The 27,232-nt window shown below is 39.1% G+C and overlaps 1 protein-coding gene across 2 annotated transcripts in view; it reads left to right on the plus strand.

The window, feature by feature from the left end:
- The window catches only part of GAB1 (GRB2 associated binding protein 1), a 139,600-nt gene that overhangs the window by 89,512 nt on the left and 22,856 nt on the right, over nucleotides 1-27,232 (plus strand). For both annotated transcript variants that reach the window (XM_065405352.1, XM_065405353.1), the window contains exons 3-6: nucleotides 7,445-7,658; nucleotides 17,925-18,517; nucleotides 23,698-23,771; nucleotides 23,962-24,265. In XM_065405352.1, coding sequence (XP_065261424.1) covers nucleotides 7,445-7,658; nucleotides 17,925-18,517; nucleotides 23,698-23,771; nucleotides 23,962-24,265 — 1,185 coding nt within the window. The remainder of the gene's footprint in view (nucleotides 1-7,444; nucleotides 7,659-17,924; nucleotides 18,518-23,697; nucleotides 23,772-23,961; nucleotides 24,266-27,232) is intronic.

The following is a 27,232-nucleotide window of genomic DNA, read 5'->3' on the forward strand; positions in this document are numbered from 1 at the left end:
AAGCTGGAGGGGGATAAGGAGGATCCTCTGACACACCGAAGGAGTAATTAGAGAGGTAGGAGGAGAACCAGGAGAGGACAGAGTCATGGAGGTCATGGGGGAGGACAAGATATCAAGAAGAACATGGTTGATGGTTATGAAGGCAACTGACAGGTCAAAGAGGATGAGGATGGTTCTGAGCTTTGGCTAGGAATAGACTGTTATAGACTTTTTGGTGAAAGCATTTCCAATGGAGTGCAAGTGGCAGAAGCCAGGTTGGAGAGGATCTAGGGTAGAACTGGAGGAGAGGAACTCCAGACAGTGACTATTGGCAGTGTGTTTAATGAACTTAGAGATGAAGGGTATAGGGCGATAGGATAGTATTTAGAGAGACGTGTGGGGTTTTTAAGATGAGAAACTAAAGCATGTTTGTATTGTGAAGGGAAATAACTGGAGGAGAGTGAGAGTTGAGGAGAAAGATAAGGGAGTGGGAGAGGGTTTGAGGAGGGAGTCAAAGATAGTAAAAGAAGATGGCTAGGATTGCAGACATGGGATTCAATTAAAGTGGAAAAGTAAAGTTGCTTAGTTAGGTTAGAAACTTGGCAGAATTGAAGGAGGAGAGAACAAATTTGTAGTGGGGGATGTCAGCTTGGTCACAGCAGTTCTGTCAGAGATGTTCAGCAGCATAGGAGCAGGAACAGAGAAAGTAGATAGTGGCTGAGCCAGGACTGGCAAGGCAGACCTGGCGATAGCAGAGAGAGGGGCGAAGGAGTCCAGGATAGATGAAAGTGAAGCATGGAGACAATTACCAACCATACCATGGAAGAGAGGAGATGGATGAGAGCAAATGAGAAGTCATTGACATTGATGGAGTGGGAATCACAGAAAGGCTAGGTATAGGGCAAGAGGAAGAGAGCAAATGGGTGATGCTGAAAGAGACAAGGCGATGGCCAGATGGAGAGATTGGAGAGAGTAGAGTACAACATTTCTCATAGCCTAATTACAGGTATTTTGGAGGAGGCTGCAGTGGCTAAAAATGAGTCCCAGAAATACACTACTTAGAATCTAGTCTGAAAAGGTTTATCATAGAACCACAGGATTAGACGGGACCGGAAGGGTCATCTAGTCTAACCTCCTGCCAAAATGCAGGATATCTGTTGATTGGCTAACCTTTATTGCCAAATACACATCCTACTGAGCAAATATGAATCTGACATATGGAAGAATGTCTATAACTTAGCTGATTTCTTTTCCTCAGGAGAAATTATTTAAAATCTTTACTGATTGACTTCATTTTCCAATCTTATCAATTGGATTTCCTCTCATGTGCACTAAACTCACCTTAAATAAAAGGATTTTTTTAAATGGAAGAAAAGTTGATTTAGAAACTGTTGGGCATCAAGTCATGGGATCCTTTGAGACATTAGCTACAGCAGTAAAAGTATCTGTCTCAGACACCCGAAACACAGTTGGATCTAGATATCTGGATTCCAGTGGGAGATGCAGCAGTAGATGGCAAACCTGCCCTATGACTAAAGCAACCTGTCTTTGGAAAGGAAAGCTGAAGCCCATTTTAGTAAAGGAAAAGAAAAGTAAGCCTGCATGTCTTTCCCCCTCACCCCCCGTCTCCTTTGCTCAGGGAATCCCAAGAAGGATCTTCTAGTCTAGAAACTGGTCTCGGTAAAGATGTCTGCTCAATATAATGTTTAGAAAAGAAAAGTAACTATTTATGTTGGAAGGTATTAAGGAGTGCATAGAGAATAATGTAGGAAAAGGTTAATTGGCGTTATAGGAATCTGTTGTGTCCTTATCTTACAAACTGCGTCCTGCTTTGGTTGTCTCCTCTCAGAAAAGATGTAGTAAAAACAAGCAAAATAAATAAATAAAAATCCAAATGCTCTCATCCAGCAGATAGAGACAAGGAAATTTATAAGTTCATATGACATGAACTTGTGCCATACAGAGACTCTTGCATTGTATGCTTCAGTTCTCGGCATTAAAGTTACATTGCATTATTATTGTATTTTAATAATACTCAATACAGCAAAGCCAGTCATCCTCCATGTCCTGTTCTTAAGTCTTTTACACTATAACACCATTTTAAAGACAATAGCAATAAAAGTAACCAATTAAAATATTTATTTGAGATGAAGACTGATCTGTAAATCACTTTTCCTCATTCTTAATTGTGATTTTAAAACAAACAAACAGAAAACTAGGGTTGAAGGTTTTAACTGAATAACACATCATCAATTTTCAACATTTCACTCATTTTGTGACTTCCTTTAAAACAAAACACATACACACTTAGTGCCAAACCCCATTAAACTTCTCCTTAACTCCAAATGTAACCATATTTCCCCGTGCAACTTTTTTAACTTAAATAAATGATATAGGGAGGAAGGAGGCTAATGGTTATACCTTATCTTGTGTTTTGTGAGAGTGCCTTCTCTGAGTTGAGAGAAAGAGGAGAAATTTTAAACTAAAATGCTTTGCTATTTTTCTTTTTTTACTTAAATGGATAGCCAAAAATGCAGCATGAAATTATTCACAGTTTGCATAATATGAACACCGAATCTGAGAAAAAGTAAACGCTGAAAGTCAGAAATGTTAACTATAACACGATATAAACTTAAGGGCTGTCAGTCACAGTTATAGGTGTTTCACAGTAGACCAGACTCTCCTAAACATAAAATAAACAGACAACTGCTAAATTCTTTTGAAAAAGAGGACTAAATGTAACTTGATGAGACTGAAAAAACAAAATAAGCTTTTGAAATGTACAGTTCTTCAAAATTAGTCATTAAAAAGTCAATAATGTAAAAATTTTATTTTCTTTTATGATCCTACACTAGAGCTGATTGAAAGGCAGAGTTTCTACTATGTGGGAAATTGTGAAAATCTGAAAAAAGTTGTTCTGTTTCAGAACCAAGTATAAATTTAGAATTTCTCATGGTGGGAAAAACTGGAAAAATATTTGTTTGGAAATAATCCAAATGTTTAATTTCAAATATTTCTAAACAGAATTGATCCTGGGCACCCAAGCTCTGCAACTCCCAGCTCAGCTGTGGCTCCGAAGTTTACTAGGTTGCCAGTTCCACGGCAAGGAGCCTAGAAGCCCTGACAGCTCCAGATTGAACCTGGGTTCTTCAAATTTTCAGGCTCCCAGCTCCATGGCAGGGAGCCTGGAAGTCTGGGGAAGTTCATGTGGTGAGACTGCCCTAGAGGTGTGGCCCCTGGAAGTGCAGGCTCCTTAGCAGCCTGCCAGGGGAGCTGGCAAGAAAGCAGGTAGGTTTCCAGTGGAATCCTGCTTGTATTTTGTTGGAAGTTCGCTGAAATTGTCTCACTGGAAAATTCCCGACCATCTCTGTATTACACTCTTCACAGAAGAGTATGTAAATATAGGCTGTATTTCATGGATGCTATATTTACTGTCTTGACTCATATATTGATAGTTTATGTAAGGGAGCTGAAAACCTCCAAGGGTGAGTGGGTGACTCAGTTTATATTTATACAGGTTTTTTGACTGAGACATTTATTAAAGATGATGTCCTTGATTTGAAAACAGACCTAGAAAACTAATGCAAGAGGAGAGGGAGAAATTGGTGTTGGGGTGAGATAGAGGAACTAAAGCATCCTGTGTGTCAGGATGTGATTTATATTATATTAGAATAATACTGCAGAAATGATTTCCCTTATTATAAAATATTAGTTCTTTGAAAGATAAGTGATTTAGTGAAGTGTCTTAGTACTTTGAGATTATTTGACATTCATTTTTCCTTTTGCATACTGCATTCTAGGGTGGGTGGAGAGGTGTGTGTGTACACGTGCATACGCCACCACAAATTCTTGAGTTTTCTGTAGCAGTGTGTACTCTGTCTGTGTATCAGACATGCATCTGATGAAGTGGGCATTCACCCACGAAAGCTTATGCTCCAATACATCTGTTAGTCTTAAAGGTGCCACAGGACTCTCTGTTGCTCTGTCTATGTAGGCTCTCATATGACTCCATCTCCATAGTTTGTGTTGGAGTTGTTCAAGGTTAATAGATTTGTCTTTAAATCATTTTAATTAGAACATCTACATAGTAGTAACTGGATTGAATGACTCATCTCTAAGAATTGTAGAGCCAGGCAATGGCTTATCTGTTGCTGATTCATGCTTACAATGGGTAAATCCCATTTTTACTTTCCAGTAGTTCTACCTACATCCTATGAAGAATGCTTTCTCATACTCTAAATCAGCACGATTGACATTTTATTAAATCAATATTTTTATAAAGGCTCTCGTAACCTTTTATATTCTGCTCACATTATGCAAACACTTTACATAAGTATTACATACTTCAAAAAAGTGGTGGAAAGTTCTACTGTACTCATTTGCAAAGTACACTATATCAAATAATTTAGTTCATACATAAAAAAGGCATTCAAACCTTCTAAATTATTCTCGGCGTGCAGACGTCAGCAACATTGTAAATAACCAAAAGGATGAGGGAAAGCCTTTCATTATTCTTGGTTGCAAAATGTCCTTTTAACCATTGTTTAATTTTCATAACTACTTTGTGTGTAACTTTGCTCTTATACCCAGCTTTATATTGACCAGACTGACAAACACTCAACTGGGTGACACATTTATCCACTGTTACCGACCAGCAAAAAAATAAAAATACCCCCCCCCCCCCCCCAACTTGTCCAGTTTAAAAAGCTGCTTGTTCTAGCTGTACTGAATACAGGAATTCTAAGTGAAATGGGATACTTGTTGTGCTCATGTGTATGATAACTACACTGAATGCTTTTCCAATTCACAGTTATTTCAGAGCAGCTCTGGTGTCTGAGCTCTGGGAACAAACCAAAAGATTTTGAATGGTTTTTTTTATTAGCGTGCAGATGGACTAATCTGTTCATTCAAAATGAACCAAGATCATTATTAAAGCTCATTAAAATCATAGTAAGCTGCTAGGCTAAACCTTGAACATCAGGTTCCAAAGTATATTAAATGGCTAAAGAGATTTTTTGAGTGTTTAAAAATACGAAATTAAAACATTGTTTACTTTATCAGTACTGAAAACAATTATTAACAATACTAACTCATACAAGGCAAATTAGAAGTACCCTTAAGATGAAGAAAAAATAATTTTCAGCCGAACTAAAACTTTTGTTTCAGAGTAACTCAATCACTGTTTAAATCATACATTGGTTTAAAATAATGATTGGGAATGCACTAGAGCATGCCACGCATCCACATCAGGATAGATTTCACAGCAGAGGTTCATAAGTTGAAGATATTAATGGTTTAGCACTCCACCCACCCCAAATACCAAGCATATATTTGAGTCCAGTGTGGTGTTAAATGGCCAAATAAACATTTATGGTTGGCCCCTTTCATTCTAATCTCAAGGATTCAGCCCATTTCTGAATTCTCTTGCCATTCCCCTGCAAGGGGGAATGAGAGTACATGTGAAAGGTCCCTCAGTTCACAAAGATTTAAAGACTCCTCTTCTTCCTCCAGTTAAATAGAGTCCACCAGTCATCTCCCAGACTTCTTACTCGTGTTTTCTTCTTGGAGCTGGTCACTTGGAACCTATTACCTGCACTAGCACTGAGAGTAGTTTGGCTGTACCCACACACACGCTGCTGGTATCTGCCTTCTGTCAACCTACTAGGTTCTGCTGATCGCACATCTGTCTCTGTGTCTACTACACAGATGTCCTGTAAAGTTCAGGGACATCATACTGGATTTTCTTGTGTGTGATTACTGCACTACCTGTGTAAAAAAAATCCTAGCTCATGTCTATGAGGGTTTTATATACAGCAAGGGTAAAAAGGGGGGCCACAGAGTCCATCGCCTCTCTTCTCAGCCACCACCCCACAAGCCTGGCTAATGAAGGAGCAACCTCTCCTCCTTCTCCTCTGCACAGACATGTTGTCTGTGTGCATTCTGAGCTGTCATGAAGGAAGGAGAAGGGAAGGCTCTGGAGCAGCTGAGCCTGCACCTTACCTTCCCCTCAATCCTCCTCTTGTCAGGACCCCAGAGATTGTCTAGACCCTGCCGGTCCACTCCAACATGTCTTGGGAATGAAGAGAATTTTGCAGTTGTCATTTTAATACAAACATCAGGGAATTAAGGTGTTCATTGCATTGTGAAATGTGGAAAACTAAAATCTGTTCATATAAAGTCTTTGCAGTTTCTAAACAGGAAATGATCATGTCATATTCCCTTTTTTTTTAAATTCCTTAGAAGTTGAACCTTATTCAGAATTATCATTGAACACATCATCATCATTTTGGGAACATCCCTTTATTAAGCTGCTTAGTTTTGTTGGTTAGCCTTGTAGGTCGCTGCAAGGTTAATGGATCGGTTGCATTGTAGGGTAGTGAATTAATTAGAACAATGCTAATAGTCAGATACTGTTGGCAAGATGTGCAAATTGCACTTGCAGAGTCTTGTCGTTTAACAATACATTAATTAAGGATGGTCCAATAATTTAAGGAAATGAAGCAGTTTAATTTAAAAACAGAATAAAAGGGTTAAAGGTTTATTGCTATCTGATGCTGCTAGCATTTTTAGACTACCAGACAAAATGGTGTGTGTGTGTTTCTGGAGAAACCAAAGAATTAAATTTGGCAAGAAAAGACCATTCACAAATGGAAGGGGGAAAGAATTATAAAGAGGAGAGATGGGACAACAAAAGACCCACCTGGATCTAACGTTGCAGCACAATAATAAGAGGTGTAGCAGGTCAGGATTGGATAGCAATAGAAAGTCTTCTTTTGGAATCTAGCACATCTCACAGAATCTTGTAGGCAACAGTGAATGTTCCATAGGAGCAAAGCCTTTTTGTTTGTTCATTTTTTCCTGTTTCTTTTCAGTTTTGCCTAGTTTTCTAGTATCAAATACCAAAGTGACTGGGATCAAGGAAAAATACATTGAACACAGTATAAAATGCGGAATCATGCAGCCATAACAGAATTTTAACCTGTGAGCGCTTGATTGTTGTTTTAAAACAACAGATTTGTCTGCTTAATTGTTGCATGGTACCAGTCAGCATCTTTGTTTTGCTTGTGACCAGAAAAGTGGGTGAAAAATCATGTTACAAGACAAAACCTCTAGTTTCGAAGGGACAGTCAGGGGAATGATGACATCTGGAAAAAACTGAAGAATAACAGGGTCCCAAGGCATTTTTGAATGGCCTAGAATGAAGGAGATCCTCTTCCACGCATAAGATTTGTACATCAAATCAGACAAAATTATCTTCCATATACAGTTTTGTTTAGAAATATTTTTCTAATATCCTACAGACCTGTTTTTGAGTCAGAAATTATTGTGATGCTGAAATTGGCTTAAATCTGCACACTATCATGTTAAAATTAATGTTGTTTACCTTCCAATGACATCATATAGTTTAAAGAGCACAATAAACTATGAAAAGAGCGATTAACATCTATGTGCTTTTATGTCATAGATGCTGTGAAGCCACTTGGCAGTTCTTTACCAGCATCTGCTGAATTACCATTAGCAGTCAACACTTCACCACCATCTGTACAAGCAGAATCATCCCTACCTCCTCCATATCAACTAATTAACATCCCACCTCTGGAGTCCTCATCTAGCCAAGAAGATCCTCAGGATTACCTATTGCTAATAAATTGTCAAAGCAAGAAGCCTGAACCTATGAGGTAAATGGGTGTTTTCATTTTTTTGCAGTAGTCGTTTCATTTGTATAGACCAAAGATGGTTATTCCTGCAGAGCATTTCGGTATATTACATAATTGTTTTTTGTTGAAGTCATTCAGCAGTCAAATGCACCAGTCTTGATTCTTTACCCCAGGGGTTCTCAAACTGGGGATCGGGACCCCTCGGGGTCGCGAGGTCATTACAAGGGGGGTCGCGAGCTGTCAACCTCCACCCCAAACCCCGCTTGCCTCCAGCATTTATAATGGTGTTAAATATATAAAAAAGTGTGTTTAATGTATTTGGGGGGGGTCGCACTCAGAGGCTTGCGATGTGAAAGGGGTTGCCAGTAAAAAAGTTTGAGGCCACTGCTTTACCCTATCACTTCTGCTCTTCTCCCTATGTTTTGTGCTTGAATTTCTTGTTTTAATAATATGAAATGGTAGCATCAGAGCCAGCGTCTTTGTTTTGTTGTTGTTGTTGTTGTTTGTTTTTCTAAATTATTTAAAATATTTGCTGATAACATCTACCAGACTAATAGTCCCGGAGACCAAATATTTCTGTATATCTTGGGAAGTAGGTGCAACTTGGATAGCAAAGATGGATCCTTCTTCTCACCACTCTCCATTGTGTCTCAAGCCAGCTCTAGGATGGAGAGGTGGCCTTTTTAGTACCTTGTACTTCTACCATGACTACTATCAAGGAAGCCAAATTACTAACAGTTATAGTGGTGGCTCGGTGATAGGGATAAAAATCAACTCGGACCTGTACTGAGATCACCAACTCATTTAACACAGGCTATCAAGCAGCCCTCAGATGATAAGTTTTTGGATATTACTGACCTGGATCAAATTCAAACAAGAGATCTTGTGATGAGAGACAATTTATCTTGAACCATCCAGTCTCTGCATCCTGAGTTTGTGAACTGTTAGTGTGTTTTGAATAATATAGAAAAATTAGTATGATCTAATTATGTCCAATTTAATATTAAATAGATTTACCCACCCTGTTCTCTCTCCTAAAGAGTAGGAAAACTGGCAAGTATTTTAGAATATATAAAAAAACCTGAGCAGCTCTGGTAACTGATGTACCCAAGTAACCGCTGCTTCTCATTTTAAATGGAAATGTAATGCTGCCTGTATAGGAGGATGTAATATGTAGTGGTAAATATCCAGGAATTATTGCTTTGTTTCTCAGAATGGTCCTCGGAAAACATTAGAAACCTCTCAAGCAGAGATGCTTTGCTGTAACAATTTAAAATAATGGTCCCTTGTGTATTTCTAGAGAAGCTTGCTCATTATTCTCTTGATTGCAAAGGGGCATATTTAAAGGCTAAGCAGAGGTCTATGAAAGTGTTTTTGCTGAGTCTTCCACACATTCACATAGAGCAATACCTTGTCAATGATGTGACTGTCTGCCAGGTTTCCGTGTTGCTGTGCCATGCATTCTGGAGCACCGCAGAGTAAGGTAAAATGGTCCTGGGACCAGAGGAGTATTTCTTAGTCTTCTTGTTGCTGATTGCAGCCAACTCCCAAAATATCTCATTTAGGGCAGGCAAATAAGCCTGCTCTCCTCCAGTCCATGGAAGATGAAGGTGGTGGGCAGCCCTCCCACATCCAAAACAATGCTTGGAGTGGAGGGTGCCCACTGGCTAACTCCTAAAATATTAAAGGGCAGAATGTCCACAGTGTCTTGCAACCTGAGGGGAAGGAATCTGTGTAATATGGAGCAGTAGTAGTCGCTCTATATTGAGTGTTCAAGCTAGTTCTGTATTATAAGCGTTAGACATTCCACTACTAACTTCCTCATTCCCCCCCAAAACCCCAATCTTTCTGAAATACGTCACATCTCTTCCGAGGGTAAAGATTTTCTGAACAGTTTGATTTTAAAAAATAGTTTTAAAGGTAGCGTTTTGAATATTTAGCTGTAGTTTACTTTCTAAATATGATTCTAATCCCTTTTTGGCTCATTGTCTCGCCAGAACGGCTTGGCTTAGAAACTCCAGATTGGTTTCTTTAATTGGCCATGGTGACAAGATGTCTTCCTCAGCATTTCAAGGGGTCTAGTTGTGGTAGGGGCAGGTAAAGAGTTGTGTAAGTGCTATGAAGAGCACTTTTTAGAAATATAAATTGAGCATCTTCTGACTCCAGTTGCTGAATGGAGCCAGAATTGAGAGCATGGGTTGAGGTGGGAGACTGGGAACAAATGTGGAGGAATAGGAGTCTGGGAGGGACCGTGGAGAATGGTAGGGGATTGAAGGATGTAGCCAATGAATTTTTTTTGTTATTCGTTTATTGTGTGATGTTATGTCATACATATATATTATATATATTTAGCATACAGTGATTATATATATATATATATATGTATGTATATGTATATGTGTATATATATATATATATATATATATATATATATATATATATAATCACTGTATGCTAAATAGAGTTAAGTGGTAGGATTATAGAAGTATAAGATTGATCAGTAGTTAGAAGGGATAATTTTGTTGGAATGTGAGGGTGGAGAGTGTATGAATGAACTGCATGTCACCATGATTCCCTGACGGGGAAGGTCTGGATAAGACAGGAGGGGAGAGAGATAGATAGGGGGCAGGATGCAAGTTGGACATGGAGAGGGGAAGATGAAAGAAAAAGGTGCTCAGGGAGCTGTGGTTCATTTTTTTGCGGGATATGGAATGTGTTGAATATATGGTGTTTTAAGTTGAGTATTTGAAGACCTTGTTGTTTGGTACGTTATAGTGCGGCAGTAGCACCACTAATAGTTCAGGTTGAGGTGAGCTTGCTGTTTAACATTTAACTGTTTGTCCTTATTTTATAAAATATGTAATAGTGTTACTGCAAAATAATGATATATTGGAGTTTTAGCCCCAACTCAGCAAGTTAGTGAAGCAATTGCCTAACATTAGGCATATATCTTTTGCTGAAATGGGGCCATAGCAAATTGGAAATAGACCCCCTTGATAAGGAACTAGAACAGCCACAGGTTGCCCACCACTGAATTTCACAATACCTTTGCAGTACGTTATGCAGTATTTATGCAGATTATAAGGGGTCATATTTACGATGGGGGGGAGGGGAAACTTGTATGAGCGCACAGGAACAATGGTGAGCGAAGAAGGAATATATGGCATGACTGAAGTGGCTACTTTCTTTTACCGCTAGTTTCTAGACTTTCATACCGTTTTGAGGGTTTTTTTTAAAAGTAGAATAATTAATCTCTGGATTTTTATAATACAGGTTCTAGGTGTTAGTAGACTCGATTGATGCATCCTTTTGGCCTTCGGTATTTCTTAGCAAAGTTTTTTTAACCATATTTTAAAAAAATAAAACGTAGTAGTAGTTATAATTATGTAGGCAGATGTTATAACATTAGAAAAAAGTTACAAATTAAAGGAATTTTCATAAATTCTTAGTTTGGGAGTGTGTTTACCTTTTAGTTCATCCTTCAACAGTGACCAGTGTTCATCAAAAAATGAGGAGAAAATATCTTTCTTTAACATGTTCCTTTTTAGAACATCTAGGAATCAGTGCATTCCTGTACATTTGGGGGAGGGGGACTAAGGGCAAATAGAGAATATTTCTAGGTTATTTCTTTTTTGGAATTTTCAAGGTTCTTGGTATTTGCATCTTCAGTGCCAACATGCATCTATTTTATTTATAGATACTTTAAAAATGTTGTACAATTACTGGAATTGGGGGCAGGTTAGAAATAATAGTAGTTGTATTAATAATCATAATATTTATTCTATAGTACAGTTTTATGCCCTGATCACTTTGGACCATCCTTAAAGTTCTAATAGGTAATTAGTAAAAAATATCATTACATTTGACTGCAGTGTTAAATAAGATTGAGAGTTCATCTTTGATCTTACAAGAAAAATTTCATCCATAGAGTCTGTTTGAAATCTTTACATTTCTGGCTGGTTGGCAGAGATACATACAAAAATAACAGCTGTTATCTTGCTGATCTTACTCCATTTTTTCCTGTTTATAAACCAGCCCAGGGTCATCCTTTATCTCTGAAGAAGGAAAAGAATACCTACTACTGGAGGATTTTGAAAGTAAAAAGATTCCACTGCAGTGAGTGTATAATTGTTGTTTTTTAGTCTGTGTGAGAAATGAAGCACAGAGCCATAACCTGCTTGAAAATTTCATATTTGAAACATGTCCTGCATGGTCTGCTGTGAGTTTTAATAAAAGAAACAATGTAACCCAACTTCAGTTAATCAAGATAGGGCTATGACAGCACCTATCAAGGCTGAACTCACATTTCTACCATGCATGCTTCTCACACTGCTCTTTTACCATTCCTGAGTGCTGATACACAATAGCTGCTTTGCTCCTATATACCTTCTCTGGAGTAGTCTCTCTGCCCAGTTGTATTGATTCTCACAGAGGGAAAGCTATTGGTAGAGGATAAGTGACCAAACTACTTACAGTGTATTAGAAAGTGGGGAGTTCAATCCTCAGTCTGCTTCAAAACTGAATATTTTTGTAAAATTATTTATGTTCCTAATCTTCTGTCAGCAGCTAGTTTTGGGAAGAGGAACCAAGAGCCACTTAAAGGGACAAAAATGTGCCTCTACTTAGTTAAAAGCCTTGTCAGGGACATGCATACTCCCCCAACTCCCAACTGCACAGCTATATGGAGAGTGGGAGCCAGTTTGAGTATGGTCCTATGTCCTGTCACCACCTCTGTGGAGCCAGGTCAGGACTTGAAGGATGTGTATATTGTGTAGATAGTAGAGTTTGAATCATAAATTGTAAACCTAGGTCTTTTCATGTGTTTATGGTTGCTTTACATGATAATATTTCACCTGTCCTGTTTATGTAACACTTTAAAAATCACCAAAAGGGTTATATAAATAAAATTTATTATGAAACAAAAGGCAAAAAACTATTATGTACATAGTTTAGTCCTATTCAGTGTCTACTCGGCGCTTCTTGGCTTGTCGCTTGTATTCATTAAATGGAGCATCTCTTGTCACTGTCCAGCAATAATCTGCAAGCATTGATGGGCTCCATTTGCCCTGATAGCATATCTCCATTGTTGCAATGTCCTGGTGAAATCGCTCGCCGTGCTCGTCGCTCACTGCTCCGCAGTTCGGTGGAAAAAAATCTAGATGAGAGTGCAAAAAATGTATCTTTAGTGATATGTTGCAACCAAGGCTTTTGTATGCCTTGAGGAGGTTTTCCACCAACAACCTGTAGTTGTCTGCCTTGTTGTTTCCGAGAAAATTTATTGCCACTAACTGGAAGGCTTTCCATGCCGTCTTTTCCTTGCCACGCAGTGCATGGTCAAATGCACCATCTCAAAGAAGTTCACGAATCTGAGGACCAACAAAGATACCTTCCTTTATCTTAGCTTCACTTGGAACCTTGGAAATTTTCCACGGAGGTACTTGAAAGCTGCTTGTGTTTTGTCAATGGCCTTGACAAAGTTCTTCATCAGACCCAGCTTGATGTGTAAGGGTGGTAACAAAATCTTCCTTGATTCAACAAGTGGTGGATGCTGAACACTTTTCCTCCCAGGCTCCAATGACTGTCGGAGTGGCCAATCTTTCTTGATGTAGTGGGAATCTCTTGCACGACTATCCCATTCGCAGAGAAAACAGCAGTACTTTGTGTATCCAGTCTGCAGACCAAGCAAGAGAGCAACAACCTTCAAATCGCCACAAAGCTGCCACTGATGTTGGTCATAGTTTATGCACCTCAAAAGTTTTCATGTTGTCATAGGTTTCATATGGACTGCATGACCAACTGGAATTGATGGCAAAACATTGCCATTATGCAGTAAAACAGCTTTAAGACTCGTCTTCGATGAATCAATGAACAGTCTCCACTCATCTGGATCGTGAACGATGTTGAGGGCTGCCATCACACCATCGATGTTGTTGCAGGCTGCAAGATCACCTTCCATGAAGAAGACTGGGACAAGATCCTTTTGACGGTCACGGAACATGGAAACCCTAACATCACCTGCCAGGAGATTCCACTGCTGTAGTCTGTAGCCCAACAGCTCTGCCTTACTCTTGGGTAGTTCCAAATCCCTGACAAGGTCATTCAGTTCACTTTGTGTTATGAGGTGTGGTTCAGAGGAGGAGGATGGGAGAAAATGTGGGTCCTGTGACATTGATGGTTCAGGACCAGAAGTTTCATCCTCTTCCTCTTCCTCATCTGACTCAAGTGAGAATGATTCTGGTGCATCAGGAACCGGCAGTCCTTCTCCGTGGGGTACTGGGTGTATAGCTGATGGAATGTTTGGATAATGCACAGTCCACTTTTTCTTCTTTGACACACCTTTCCCAACTGGAGGCACCATGCAGAAGTAACAATTGCTGGTATGATCTGTTGGCTCTCTCCAAATCATTGGCACTGCAAAAGCCATAGATTTCCTTTTCCTGTTCAACCACTGGCCAAGATTTGTTGCACAAGTGTTGCAGCATATGTGTGGGGCCCACCTCTTGTCCTGATCTCCAATTTTGCAGCCAAAATAAAGGTGATAGGCTTTCTTAACCATAGTGGTTATACTGCGCTTTTGTGATGCAAATGTCACTTCACCACAAACATAGCAGAAGTTATCTGCACTGTTCACACAAGTACGAGGCATCTCTGCTCACTTTGGCTAAACAGAAATGTGTCCCTTTGCAAAATCAAACACTGACAAATAAGAGAGCACGACACTGTATGATTTCTAGAGCTGATATAGGGCAATTTGTTCAGCAGAGTGATTCATAGACTCATAGACTCATAGACTTTAAGGTCAGAAGGGACCAATATGGTCATCTAGTCTGACCTCCCGCATGATGCAGGCCACAAAAGCTGACTCACCCACAACAGAATCTTCCAGCCTGCGACCCCTGCCCTATGCTGCGGAGGAAGGCGAAAAACCTCCAGGGCCTCTGCCAATCTACCCTGGAGGAAAATTCCTTCCCGACCCCAAATATGGCGATCAGCAGAACCCCGAGCATACAGGCAAGATTCTACAGCCGGACCCTCATTTTACCCGCGATGGCCCGTTAATGCCTAATTGACTAAAATCACATTATCCCATCAAACCATTCCCTCCATAAACTTATCAAGCCTAATCTTGAAGCCAGAGAGGTCCTTCGCCCCCACCGTTTCCCTCGGAAGGCTGTTCCAAAATTTTACCCCTCTGACGGTTAGAAACCTTCGTCTAATTTCAAGCCTAAACTTCCCCACGGCCAGTTTATATCCATTCGTTCTCGTATCCACATTACTACTAAGCTGAAATAATTCCTCTCCCTCCTTGGTATTAATCCCTCTGATATATTTAAAGAGAGCAATCATATCCCCCCTCAGCCTTCTTTTGGTTAGGCTAAACAAACCGAGCTCCTCGAGTCTCCTTTCATAGGAAAGGTTTTCCATTCCTCGGATCATCCTAGTGGCCCTTCTCTGTACCCGTTCCAGTTTGAGTTCATCCTTTTTAAACATAGGAGACCAGAACTGCACACAGTACTCCAAATGAGGTCTCACCAGCGCCTTGTATAACGGAAGCAGCACCTCCCTGTCCCTACTAGAAATACCTCGCCTAACGCATCCCAAGATCGCATTAGCTTTTTTCACAGCCACGTCACATTGCCGACTCATAGTCATCCTGCGATCAACCAGGACTCCGAGGTCCTTCTCCTCCTCCGTCACTTCCAACCTATGCGTCCCTAACTTATAACTAAAATTCTTGTTAGTCATCCCTAAATGCATCACCTTACACTTCCCACTATTAAATCTCATCCTATTATTGTTACTCCAATTTACAAGGTCATCCAAGTCTCCCTGCAAAATATCCCGATCCTTCTCCGAATTGGCAATACCTCCCAACTTTGTGTCATCCGCAAACTTTATCAGCCCACTCCTACATTCGGTTCCGAGGTCAGTAACGAATAGATTAAATAAAATCGGACCCAAAACCGAACCTTGAGGAACCCCACTGGTGACCTCCCTCCAACCCGACAGTTCCCCTTTCAGTACTACCCGCTGCAGTCTCCCCTTTAACCAGTTCTTTATCCACCTCTGGATTTTCATATCGATCCCCATCTTTTCTAAGCTTCGTTATGATTGCATCATCCATGACTTCTAGGAATAACATGATGCAATTCATATCATGTATGAGGCAATACCAGCTTCAGATTGCATCATTCATTGTTTTGCCTAAAAAGCAAGTACTGTCCAAACCCAGTCATAGATTTATTCATAGATCCAGTCAAAGATGTATTTTAGTCATTTCTGGTTTAAATTGAGATCCCTTCCCTTTATAACTCACTTATCCTCCTCCATTCCCAAGTCAAGGGTCATATATACTGACCCAATAGCATATCTTGAAAACTAGAGCCAATCAACAATTTTAAGCATCATTTTCGTTCTCAGTGACCCAGAATTAGTAAAGTTTGACTACATTTATTTCAGAAGCATTTTGGCTGTAGAGCAGTGTTTTCAATGATGGTTTTAGCTGACTGTTTCCTGCATGTTGTGCATTTATAGAATTAAATAAAATGCAGCACAGCCTCATTAGGAGGTCTCTCAAAGGCCCGTGTAAAAGGCTCCTTAGCGCTCAGAATTGGTAAGTAAGATTTTAAAGATATTTGTAATACTTTTTGTGTTCAATATTTTAAAGCCCACTTGGGTTTGTGAGCATAGGTAAATAGAGAATATGTAATGGACAACAATGATTGTAATAACTGCATAATCCATGAATGGAAGAGTGAAAATAAAGTGTGCTGTATTGCTTGCTACATGAATTTCTATTCTATTGTCATATCATGCTATGCTGTGTGTTTCTTGCCTTAATTTGTATTTTATTTTTATAACTTTTAATTAGTTGAAGTTTTTGAAGGTGTGTGCGCGTGCGCACTGAGACTAATAATCTTTGATACTATAGTTTGACTACTGTTTCTACAGGATAGAAAAATATGACTTTGAGACCTTTTGTTTGTCACTGGTATGGTATATAAAATTGTCATCTTTATTCAGTTAAAACTCGCATTGCTTTTGCTGGGAGGTTCTGTTTGAATAAGCACTACAGAACCAGGTTGTATATTTGTAAGTGTGTAACTTTTCTTTTTATAGCTCCTAGTATCCAAGACGTTACATGTTGTTGTTTTATCTTCAGTCAAATATTTACCCCAATAATTTTATAAACTGCCCTGTAATCGGTTACATGACTGGAGTAATAGAGGTAATAGCTGTACTTATTACAGTGACATACTCAGATTGTGCCACACAGGCAACAATAGATTCCAGTGGTACTTAAATTAGAAAATAGTGTGGTGTATTCGATACCAATATGTGGGCATTGTGGGTAAATGCTAAGTTTAAGGGTAACTACTCTACTTACCTATTAGTGTTTTCGTTCATTTTGACTTTTGTGTTAAACTAACTATCAGGCTTATCAACTGAATTTTTGTGCCACAATGTGATGATGGAATTCTACACAAGAGGGGAGAGAGCGAGCGAGTGCAGCCACTGCTTTTTTTGGTATTGTAGGTAACAGTTCATTGTTAGGTGTTGTCTTCGTAAGAGACATAATTTCCAAAGAAGCCATATAAAACTCACTGTTGGATTTAAAAAAAAAATATATCAAACAATGCTGCCTTGTCCCTGGTCAAGACCAGAATACAGGTTTGTTCCCCATGTCCTGTAATTTTTTTCTTCAGACTAACTGCTTCAGCTTTTCTGCCTCCATTTTCTGATTTTCTCTATACATTGTCTTCTGTATGCTTAAAAAAAAAAGTGTATGTCTTTAGGTATCTACTTAAAGCTGTTGCAAGTTACAAGGCTTTATTTTTTTAATTGTATTTCCTTCGTATTTGTTAGAGGAAGCAAGTTACCATAAGCCCAGAATTTTAGTGCTATGTCTGGACCATTAACATTGCCATTAATGAGCTCTTCATATAGTGTGCAACATGTTTTTTTCAAAATACCCAGCCAAACAAGAAGCCCTCCAAACCAGTCTGAGACTTTATTCAAAGTCACATATTTGTGAAAACCCCAGCTGCCTAGCTGATGTGATGAATATATCCACACACGTACGTACGTGTGTGTGTGTGTGTGTGTGTGTGTGTGTGTGTGTGTGTGCATGTATAATTACTTAAAATATTTAAAATAAAGATCTGTTTAATTTTTTTAGAATTAAGAAATTGAATGACTTTTAGTTGCTTACATTTTAAATGTTCTGTTCTTTACAGTTGTAATGTGTTTCTTTATACATCAACATTTCAATCTTATTTTGTTTAGATTGCATGCTGACTCAGCAAAGTCCATCTCTTCTGAAACAGACTGCAATGATAATGTACCCTCCCATAAAAATTCTGCTCCATCATTGAGCAAGCATGCAGTGAACGGCTTTTTTCAGCAACAAAGTACCTATGACTCTCCGCCACCTCGAGCGGCATCAGTGTCAGTAGACTGCAGCCTTTATAACCTGCCTAGGAGTTATTCACAGGATGGTTTACCAAAGGCAACATCTCCATCTGGGACTGATGCAGAAGGAGAGCAGCATGTTTTCAATACCCCTTCTGCTACATCTTCATTAGATACACAAATGAGGCATTTCTCCATTAGTTATGACATTCCCCCAACACCTGGAGGTACTTATCAGATTCCACGAACTTTTCCAGAAGGAACTTCGAAGCTAGAGACTATTCCAGATATTCCTCCACCTCGACCACCAAAACCACATCACGCTTCAGATCGATCTCCCGTGGAAACCTGTAGCATTACTCGTACTGCCTCAGACACTGATAGTAGTTATTGCATCCCTACAACAGGATTGCCACCATCACGCAGTAATACCATTTCCACTGTAGATTTGAATATATTTCGTAAAGGTCAGTAGTTGGTGTCTCGACCTTGCTTTTTCACGATTCTTTTGTTTCAATTTTGTTCAATAGGCTGAGCTCTTTAAAGGAGTGGACCTAAGGGAATTATGCACCCCATTTCTACTGAAAATAGGGTGACAGAATGCTTTGAAAATCTCAGCCAAAATGAAGACCATAAAAAGGCTTTATCAAGCTTTCTAGAGTGCCCCTTTTAAACATCAGTAATTTTAAATTAATTTTTAATTCGTCTTTAAATGTGTTACACAGAAACTTACTTCTAGTGACCTCATCCAAAATATAGGCATTTTATTTTAAATTTTGATGGTCCAAGTCTCAAGAATTTATTAAGATTGTCTAGCGCAGCCTTCAAATATACTATTGCCCAAATTATTTGCAGACAACATACTTCATATTTCTGTATATTTTATATTATAATCCAGGGGTCGGCAACCTTTCAGAACTAGTGTGCCGAGTCTTCATTTATTCACTCTAATTTAAGGTTTTGTGTGCCAGTAATACATTTTAATGTTTTTAGAAGGTCTCTTTCTATAAGTCTATAATATAGAACTAAACTATTGTTGTATGTAAAGTAAATAAGATTTTTAAAATGTTTAAGAAGCTTCATTTAAAATTAAATTAAAATGCAGAGCCCCCCTGGACCGGTGGCCAGGACCCGGGCAGTGCGAGTGCCACTGAAAATCAGCTCGCGTGCCGCCTTCGGCACACGTGCCATAGGTTGCCTACCCCTGTTATAATCCTATGTGGTAGTGGTAGTCCTGTGATAAATTGTATTTATCATGGACCTTCATTACTTCACCTGAGTGGTGCACTGTAACAATATTCCCTCAAATTTTTTACATCCGTGTGCAGAATGAATTTCGTTATGTGCACCAACATGGAGGTGATGTGTGATCGGGGTGGGGCCAAGGGGTTTGGAGTGTGGGAGGGGGCTTAGGGCTGGAGCAAAGGGTTGAGGTGCGGGGGGCGGTGATGGCTCTGGGGTGGGGTCGGGGATGAGGGGGTTGAGGTGCAGGAGGGGGCTCAGGGTTGGGGCAGAGGGTTGGAGTTAGGGGGATGAGGGCTCTGGCTGGGGGTGAGGGCTCTGGGGTGGGGCTGGGGATGAGGGGTTTGGGGTGCAGGCTGTCCCGAGGCTGCAGTGGGGAGAGAGGACTCCCCCCAGCCCTCTCTCACCGTGGCAGCTCCGGGGATGGGGCTGGGGGAGAGGAGCCTCTCCCCACCTGCGCAGAATTTGATAGCCTGCTGCATGGCCGCGCAGTTTAGAGGCAAGTTAGCACTCTGATCCATTTTTGCCAGTGCCGTGGCTCACATTCCAAACCTACGAGTAGCATCTACACCAAACTGCTAGAGAGTTTTTTCCTTCTTTCCCTCACATATGGAGTTCCCTGCTCCTGTTCAAAGGTGCAGTAGCTCAAGGCCCAGCAGTGGTAATCCTCATGAGTGACAGGTGTAAAGTCAGTGGCTGTTCTAAAATTGTTCTGGAAAAATGACTTGCTTGAGTTCCATGTTTGTTGAGTCTCAGTGATCCAATATATTTACTTAATTTACATATGTCTTTTCTACTTGTCAAACTCACTTTGGTTTGCAGAAGTCAAGTGATCTTATTTTCTTTTTATGTGTCATCACTAGTAATAAAGATCCTGTAGGCAAGTTATAACTGGAGTTGTACAGATGTAACTCAGGGCAGAATTTGGATACTGTGTGTTTACATAGGTATAATTTTAAGTTATACTTTGTGCTGCAGGGACTTTCTCTCTGGTGGTGATACGTGAGAAGGCAAAAGCGGGGGGAAAAAACCCCAAACCTTCAGCTTGAGCTAGAGTTGACATTCAGTTTGTAGGACTGATAGGTAGAAAAAAAATCTCATTACCTCCTCTTTCTAGTAGAGTATTATAGACTCTTAGATGAGTGGATAACAAGTCTGTGGCTTTGTAGATCCAAACCAGCCATGGATTCAGCCCTGAAAGCTATCAAAAAGGGGCAGTTGAGGATTCCTCCTGATACCGGGGAATCAGTAGATGTCACAAAACTGGCATAGTCAACACTGTGCTGCCCCTCCACCCCACCACAACCACCTATCTGCAAATGGGGTGCCTTGGGAGTGGGGTGGAGCACAAAATATCCAGCTGGCTGCAGCTGGAAACACAGAGCAACTCAGAAGCTGTTCTAAGTTACACTGGGGCTGTTCTGGTTTTAGCCATCCTAGATTGGGGGATCAGAAAAGTGGTTTAGAGCCACTCTTCCATCTCCCTTCTCAACTGGTGCTGAGTTTATACTTGACATAGCTGACACTTGAGCACTGTATATCTTTTTCTTCTTTAGACCAATACTTCCTGCTCTTCAAGATTGTGACAGGGCACTCTATCCACTGCAGATAGCACCTCCTCCTGGCTGTTCTGGGGATTAGTTCTGTGAGGCAGACTCCCCTTCTGCCAGCTGCACTCTGTCTCTCTGTATTGCTGTCTGTCTGCAGCCCCTCTCGCTCCAGGAGCTGCGGTGGCCTCAGCCCTCCGGCCAAATCACAGCGGTTTTCCCTTCCAGGGTGATTTTTCAAAGTCTCTTGCCACAAAAAGCATGAGGCAGTCCTCACTGCCCTGACAATGTCACTCCAGTAATGTCTCAGGCAGTCTTTCTGTTCACTGCCCCATGGTGCCATTCCCTCAGTGGCTGGTAGGGGAACCTGGGCCCACCCTCTACTCCGGGTTCCAGCCCAGGGACCCAACAAAACACAGCAAAGATTTGTTCAGTCCCCAACCTTGCAGCTTACTCCCTGGGCTGCTTCCTACTCTGTGTCCCACGGGCTCTCTTGTCCACCATGCTCTCTTCAGTGTAGGCCCTTCTCTGAGGGCCAGACCTCCCCAGGGTTGTACTCTTTCCCTGGCTTCCTTCCTTCCCTTTCTACTAAAGAGGAGGTCACTGCAAACTTCCTCCTGAAAGCCTTTTCTGATGCTAGCTTCCTTTATGCTAGCCCAACCCACCTTTGCTCAGGTGACCTTCTCTCTAATCAGGGCTTTCCACTCAGCCTATATCTGCCTCATTTGCTGCTTAATTGGCTGTTTGGACTCACCTGGCCTAATTCATCCCTCTCAGAACCAGAGTGGGGAGTACACCCCATCACAAAGGTATTGAAGGGTGGTCTTTAGATGCCAAGCTTGTTACTACTAAAATTTTTCCAGTTGAAGATAGTCTTCAAAAGGAAAAAATGTGTAGATGTGGGAATAAAAGAACTTAGACTCTGGAAACAAAGTAGCAAAGCATAGGGGCTCTTGATTAAGGATCTCTCTATTGCAAAGTATCATTGAAATCCTAGAAATCTTTTTAAAAAAGAGGGTCAAATATATTAATATTGGATTTGTCTTTGATATCTGAAGGTGGAGAATTAATTCTGTTTGTTATTATCAATTTCATTAAAGGAGTTTAATACTTACTGAATGATTGATATCAAAAAGTATAAGGTTAGTTTCTAATGGCCCCATCTCACTCCTGTTGAGGTCAATAGAAGGAGTCCCATTGATTTCTGTGGGGACTGCTCTAGGCCCTATGTTTCTAGATAAACCCATACCTTTATTTCTGCTGGTACAAAAAATATATTTACCTCCCTGTGATTAAGTGTATATATAATGCAGTTTGTCTAGAAAATATAATAATTAAAACATGTTTGTATTTCTGGACTTTAAAGTATACTTATTATTTTCCATATGAGACTTAACACATTTTTGGATGTTTCTTAACATCCAGCTGCTTCTGCCTAAGGAAAAATTTGCAACTTACAGTTTTTTCTGTCTTTTTTCTCTCTTTCAAGCTAAGATTAATTAAATATCAAAAGCAATATACATTTCTGTTTTTAAGAACAATGGAAAGGTTGGGAGATGGTGGTGTTACATCTCCAGTCAAATATAGAGAAATCCATTCCATTAATCTTGTAAATGTCTCTGATGCTCTAATGGATGCCTTAGTTTTCGGAGACAACTGAGCATAACAATGTAATGTTAATATAAATTATTAAACCAATTAGAGTAATATTAATTATAGGTGAGGGATCTTAAAAAAGAAGTCCTTTGGAGAGAGGAATTAGGTAGGGAACATTTTAAGGCAAAATACAAAAAAGGAATTGATGATATAGTTGTATGGATATTATTTTAATGTTTTGTTTAATGGAAAGAATGAATTAGTATTTCAAAATTACAACATTTAAAACCAAACTCCAAAAGGCCATCCCCTTCCCCAAATGTTTCACCTGTAAATTTAGCAAAATTGAAATGGAAATATTGAGACAAAATAAATAGGCAACCCACAATAAGAGATAGGCAAGAACTAGAATTTCTGCCCCATGGGAAATATATTTCATTCTGATTTTGGAATTAAAAGTTGGAAATGTGAAATTTCACATGAAATGGAAATTTTCAAAAAAATTCCATTTTGGAAAAACCAAAATGGATATTTTTGAAAATTTCCAGGTTAGCTGGTCGACTGGTTTGCCAGTGCACCAGCAAGCCAGTTGGACAGCTGGCCTCCCAAGTTGCTGGAGGCCCTGGGAGGCTGGGCTGCCAAGGAGACAGGCAGGTGATCTGGCAGGAAACCAGGTAAGTTTCCTTTGAAAGTTTTGATGGAATTTACATGTTTCCGTAGAATGTTTCAATTCTGTTGAATCAGCAATTTCCAGTAGAAAATATTCTGTCAGAAAACTTCTGACCCACAATTCTGTTCTTCAAGTCACTTTTCCAAGTAGAACTGCATGTGAAACACCGAGATCTCAAAATCTGTTATGGCAGATATAGATATTTTGTACCATTTGGAAATGGGACCTCTCAGCTTTTCAACAGGATGCATCACTTGTTTCTGGTCCTGGAAAATGTCAGTATCAGATCTTTAAAGTGTGACTTATATAGTAGATAGAAGCTTTGCTGATAAGTAGTGCAGTCATCCCAAACGTAGGTTGGCAAAACCTTTATACCACTCTGCACCATCATATAGCAGGTGTATCTGTCTCGCTCTCTTTCTCCCCCTGTTTGATTATTTGATGACTAGCGCTTTAAAGATCAGTAACTTGAATTGCACTTGAAAGCAGATAGTAAACAACTACAGACTGTGGAAAAGTGGTCTAATGTACGTACATGACAGGTACTGAGATGAGAAAATAAATACCTACTTTCACCCCTTTCATTCTTTAGATATTAGTTCTCAAGACTGCTATGATATTCCACGATCATTTCCAAATGACAGAGCTAGCTCACTGGAAGGCTTTGTAAGTATGATTTGATCTGACTTGAGACTATACTGACAAAACATTTGCATGTTCTGTGTTCTGTAGTACAAAACCAGGGTGTAGAGTTGCACAATATTTTTAGTAGATGAGATTAAAATATGAATCTGATTTCACAGCTGATAGCATAACTGATTATTTTGTTGTTAAAGGAAATGTATGTTAATTCTAGAAAAACAGAAGCATGTTCACAGTGGGAAGTGTTTCAAGTGAAGAGCTGGATGAAAACTATGTCCCAATGAATCCTAACTCTCCACCACGGCAGCATTCCAGCAGCTTTACTGAACCCATCCAAGAGACAAACTATGTACCTATGACACCAGGCACATTTGATTTTTCATTATTTGGAATGCAAGTCCCTCCACCCGCCCACATGGGTTTCAGGTCCAGTCCAAAGACCCCTCCCAGAAGGCCAGTACCTGTTGCAGAATGTGAACCACCACCAGTGGATCGGAACCTCAAACCTGACAGAAAAGGTGAGAAAAACATGCTGTGGAAGTTGCTCTTACCCTATAATATAATGATTTAGCGCTTCAACTTTTCATACCAAAATCAAGATAGTATGAAATGATTGTTTTCCAAGAATTCAGATAAAAAAAGCATAACTAAGAATCTTAAGAAAGCATTTGGTCATTTAAAATTACCTGAGTAATAAAACTGAATATTTCTGTAGGTTTAAAGATTATAGCTGTACATGTTTTTATTAATCAAGAGGTGTCATGCCATTTCCTGTTATAAAGTACCTGTAAACAGACTAAGAGTTGTGAGTTAGTTCTTATACATAATAGGCTATAGATGGCCTGCTCGCTATGAAGGGAGACCACATTAACATTTTGATTAAATATATCTCTATAAGCATAGTAACATGTTACTAGGTAAAAGGGTAATAAATCACTGCATGATTTAATGATAAAATGGTTCTTACATTTCCCCTTTAGTGTTGTTTTAGGCATATACAGTTGCTGAAAATATTATTATTACAGTGTCTCAAAAATTAATTGTACCATGGGAGAATGAATTGCATGTTGTGTGTCATGCTGCTTCTAACAAATCCTATTAAAAGTATCCCTGTATTATAGAACATTTTTTATTTAAATTTTCTTTTAAATAATGAAAAACATGAATATCTACGTTAAATCTCGAAATGTTAAATAATAAATAATGTTAGGCCTTACTGCAGTCTGTAAAGGCAAGGAAATTAGACCTCCCCTGCTCATTCTCAGTTCACAGTTGGAACTGCCCATCATCTTGACTTCAGTGCTCAGGTAGGACAGAGTCGCATAGGAAGCAGATTAGGTTGTTGGCCAGGAAGTTGCAGTACAGCTCTTGGGATCCAGACAGAGCTCAGAGGCCACTAAATCACACCAGCCCAGGGCTCTCAAGCTGCATTTGCCTCACGCTAAGAGCTGGATGCCAAGATGTGGCCCTAAATGTCACGTAATGCCTGTGAAGTGGACTGAGTCAGGATTGATTCTGAATTTCCCTGCTTTTATGGAGATTGCTAGATCTTAAATATCTTAACATTTAAAAACATTTCTGTTTTGGTTTTAAGAGCTACTTAATTTGTGGGAGACGCTGTAGTGAGTTTGAGGAAGCTACAGCAACTTCAGTGACAAAAGTGCATGAGCAAAAACAACCAACCAACCAAAAAAACAGAATTTAAGAGAAGTCTGACAAATGGGCCCAAACTCTTATCTTACTTAAAGGTAAATCCCCTGTAGCATTCCTATAAGATGTTAATTTCCATGCAGCATTATGGTGCACTGGATTTACTTTCCTTTAAAGGAAGTTATATTCTCGGGATTAAAATAGTCTCTCTTTAAAAACAAATAAGTCTTTCTCTTGTAGTGTGTCGATGTGAGACACTTGCATAGAGAGATCAAAGTGGCTTATGATTTTCAATCTCACTGTAATGTTTCATCAACATACGGGCCTTGTAGATAAATGGTTATGTCATTTTTTTTGCATGCTCAATAGATTTTTCTTTTTCAGACTTTGACATTTATAATTTTCTTTTCTTTGGAAGAAAATACTAAGAGACATTAGCTCATACATAAGATCAAATATCAGCAATGTTGGTTTCTAAACGTATATAATTTGAAAATGAGTTTTTTAAATATCTGAAACCAATAATATTTACCAACTTGAAAAATGGCTGAACTGATGTACATGTATTACTTTAGGGGGGAAATATAATCTGTGCTTAAAAACTCACATGCCCCCAAAATTTTAGTAATTTAAATTTTCAACTGGTAACACTGATGCTGTCAGGATGATGAAGTAGAAGATCTCTGCATAAAACGGGAAGTGCCAAGTCCTGTAACTGACTAGCAGTGTTCAGAATACAAAATAAAGCCTTCCTCAGAATTGACTTCCTGCTCACATCTAATTGTTTTCATGTTGCCAGACAATAGTTATGTTTAACTGTTAAGAAATATTTGACAGTAACACAATGAAAAAAATTGATATTGGAAAATATTTTTAAAATAAATACAAAACTGTTTTTAAAAAATATTTTTCCTTGACTTGTTAGTTTGCATACTTTTACCAACATAGCGTGTTTTGACCTTCACAAAAGGTCAATCTCTGTACTAAAAAGATTTGCCACTTTATTGTTGACAATACAGTGCAACCACATAGATCTCTGAGAAAGAGACGTTGCTTTTTTGTATCTCTTCTTGAAACGGCAGCATTCTAAAAACTGATATCAGCCGAATCCAGGAAAGCACTTAAACACGTTAAGAATCTGAGAAGTCCTGTTAACTTCAATGGATGGAGAAAGAAGATCATCAGGTTTACTGATATACTAACAAATGTACTGTTATACAACACAGCTCATATTGATTGGCTCTGCCCATTTTCTACTGGCAGTGATGGCCTTTATAAAACAGCTTGAAAACAAATTAGTTTTATTTTTCTAAAGAACTTGAATTTTCATTTAAAAATTATATAATAGTCAAATACTGCCAACTATTTGTAAAGTAAAACTATATCCAGCAGAAGACTAAAATTTACAACAGTACATTTTTAGGAGGTAAGGGAAATGGGAGAAAAGGGGAATATGCTTTAAAAACAAACAAACAAAAACCCTGATTTTGTTAACCAAGGATAATATTATGTCTGATTTTACCACTGTGAAATTTTACCTTATTTATTAACCCATAAAATAAATTAAATCTTATAAACTGTTTCTCTCCATTCTTAAATATGAACTTATTTAAACATTCCAGTCAGGATAAAAAGTCCATGTATTAAGTCATCATATCCTTTTATTGTGAACGGTTATAACAAATAGTGAAAACTGGAGTATTTATTTTGTCATGTTTAAATGTCAACAGATGAAGTTCCCATGCTATAGAATATTTTTGAATAATTTCAAATGCCATTAACATAGCACAAAACTAGTATAAATTTCCGTGGTCCTTTATATAACTGAAACACGC

Source organism: Emys orbicularis, chromosome 5 (genome assembly GCF_028017835.1).
Source record: "Emys orbicularis isolate rEmyOrb1 chromosome 5, rEmyOrb1.hap1, whole genome shotgun sequence".
NCBI lineage: Eukaryota > Metazoa > Chordata > Testudines > Emydidae > Emys > Emys orbicularis.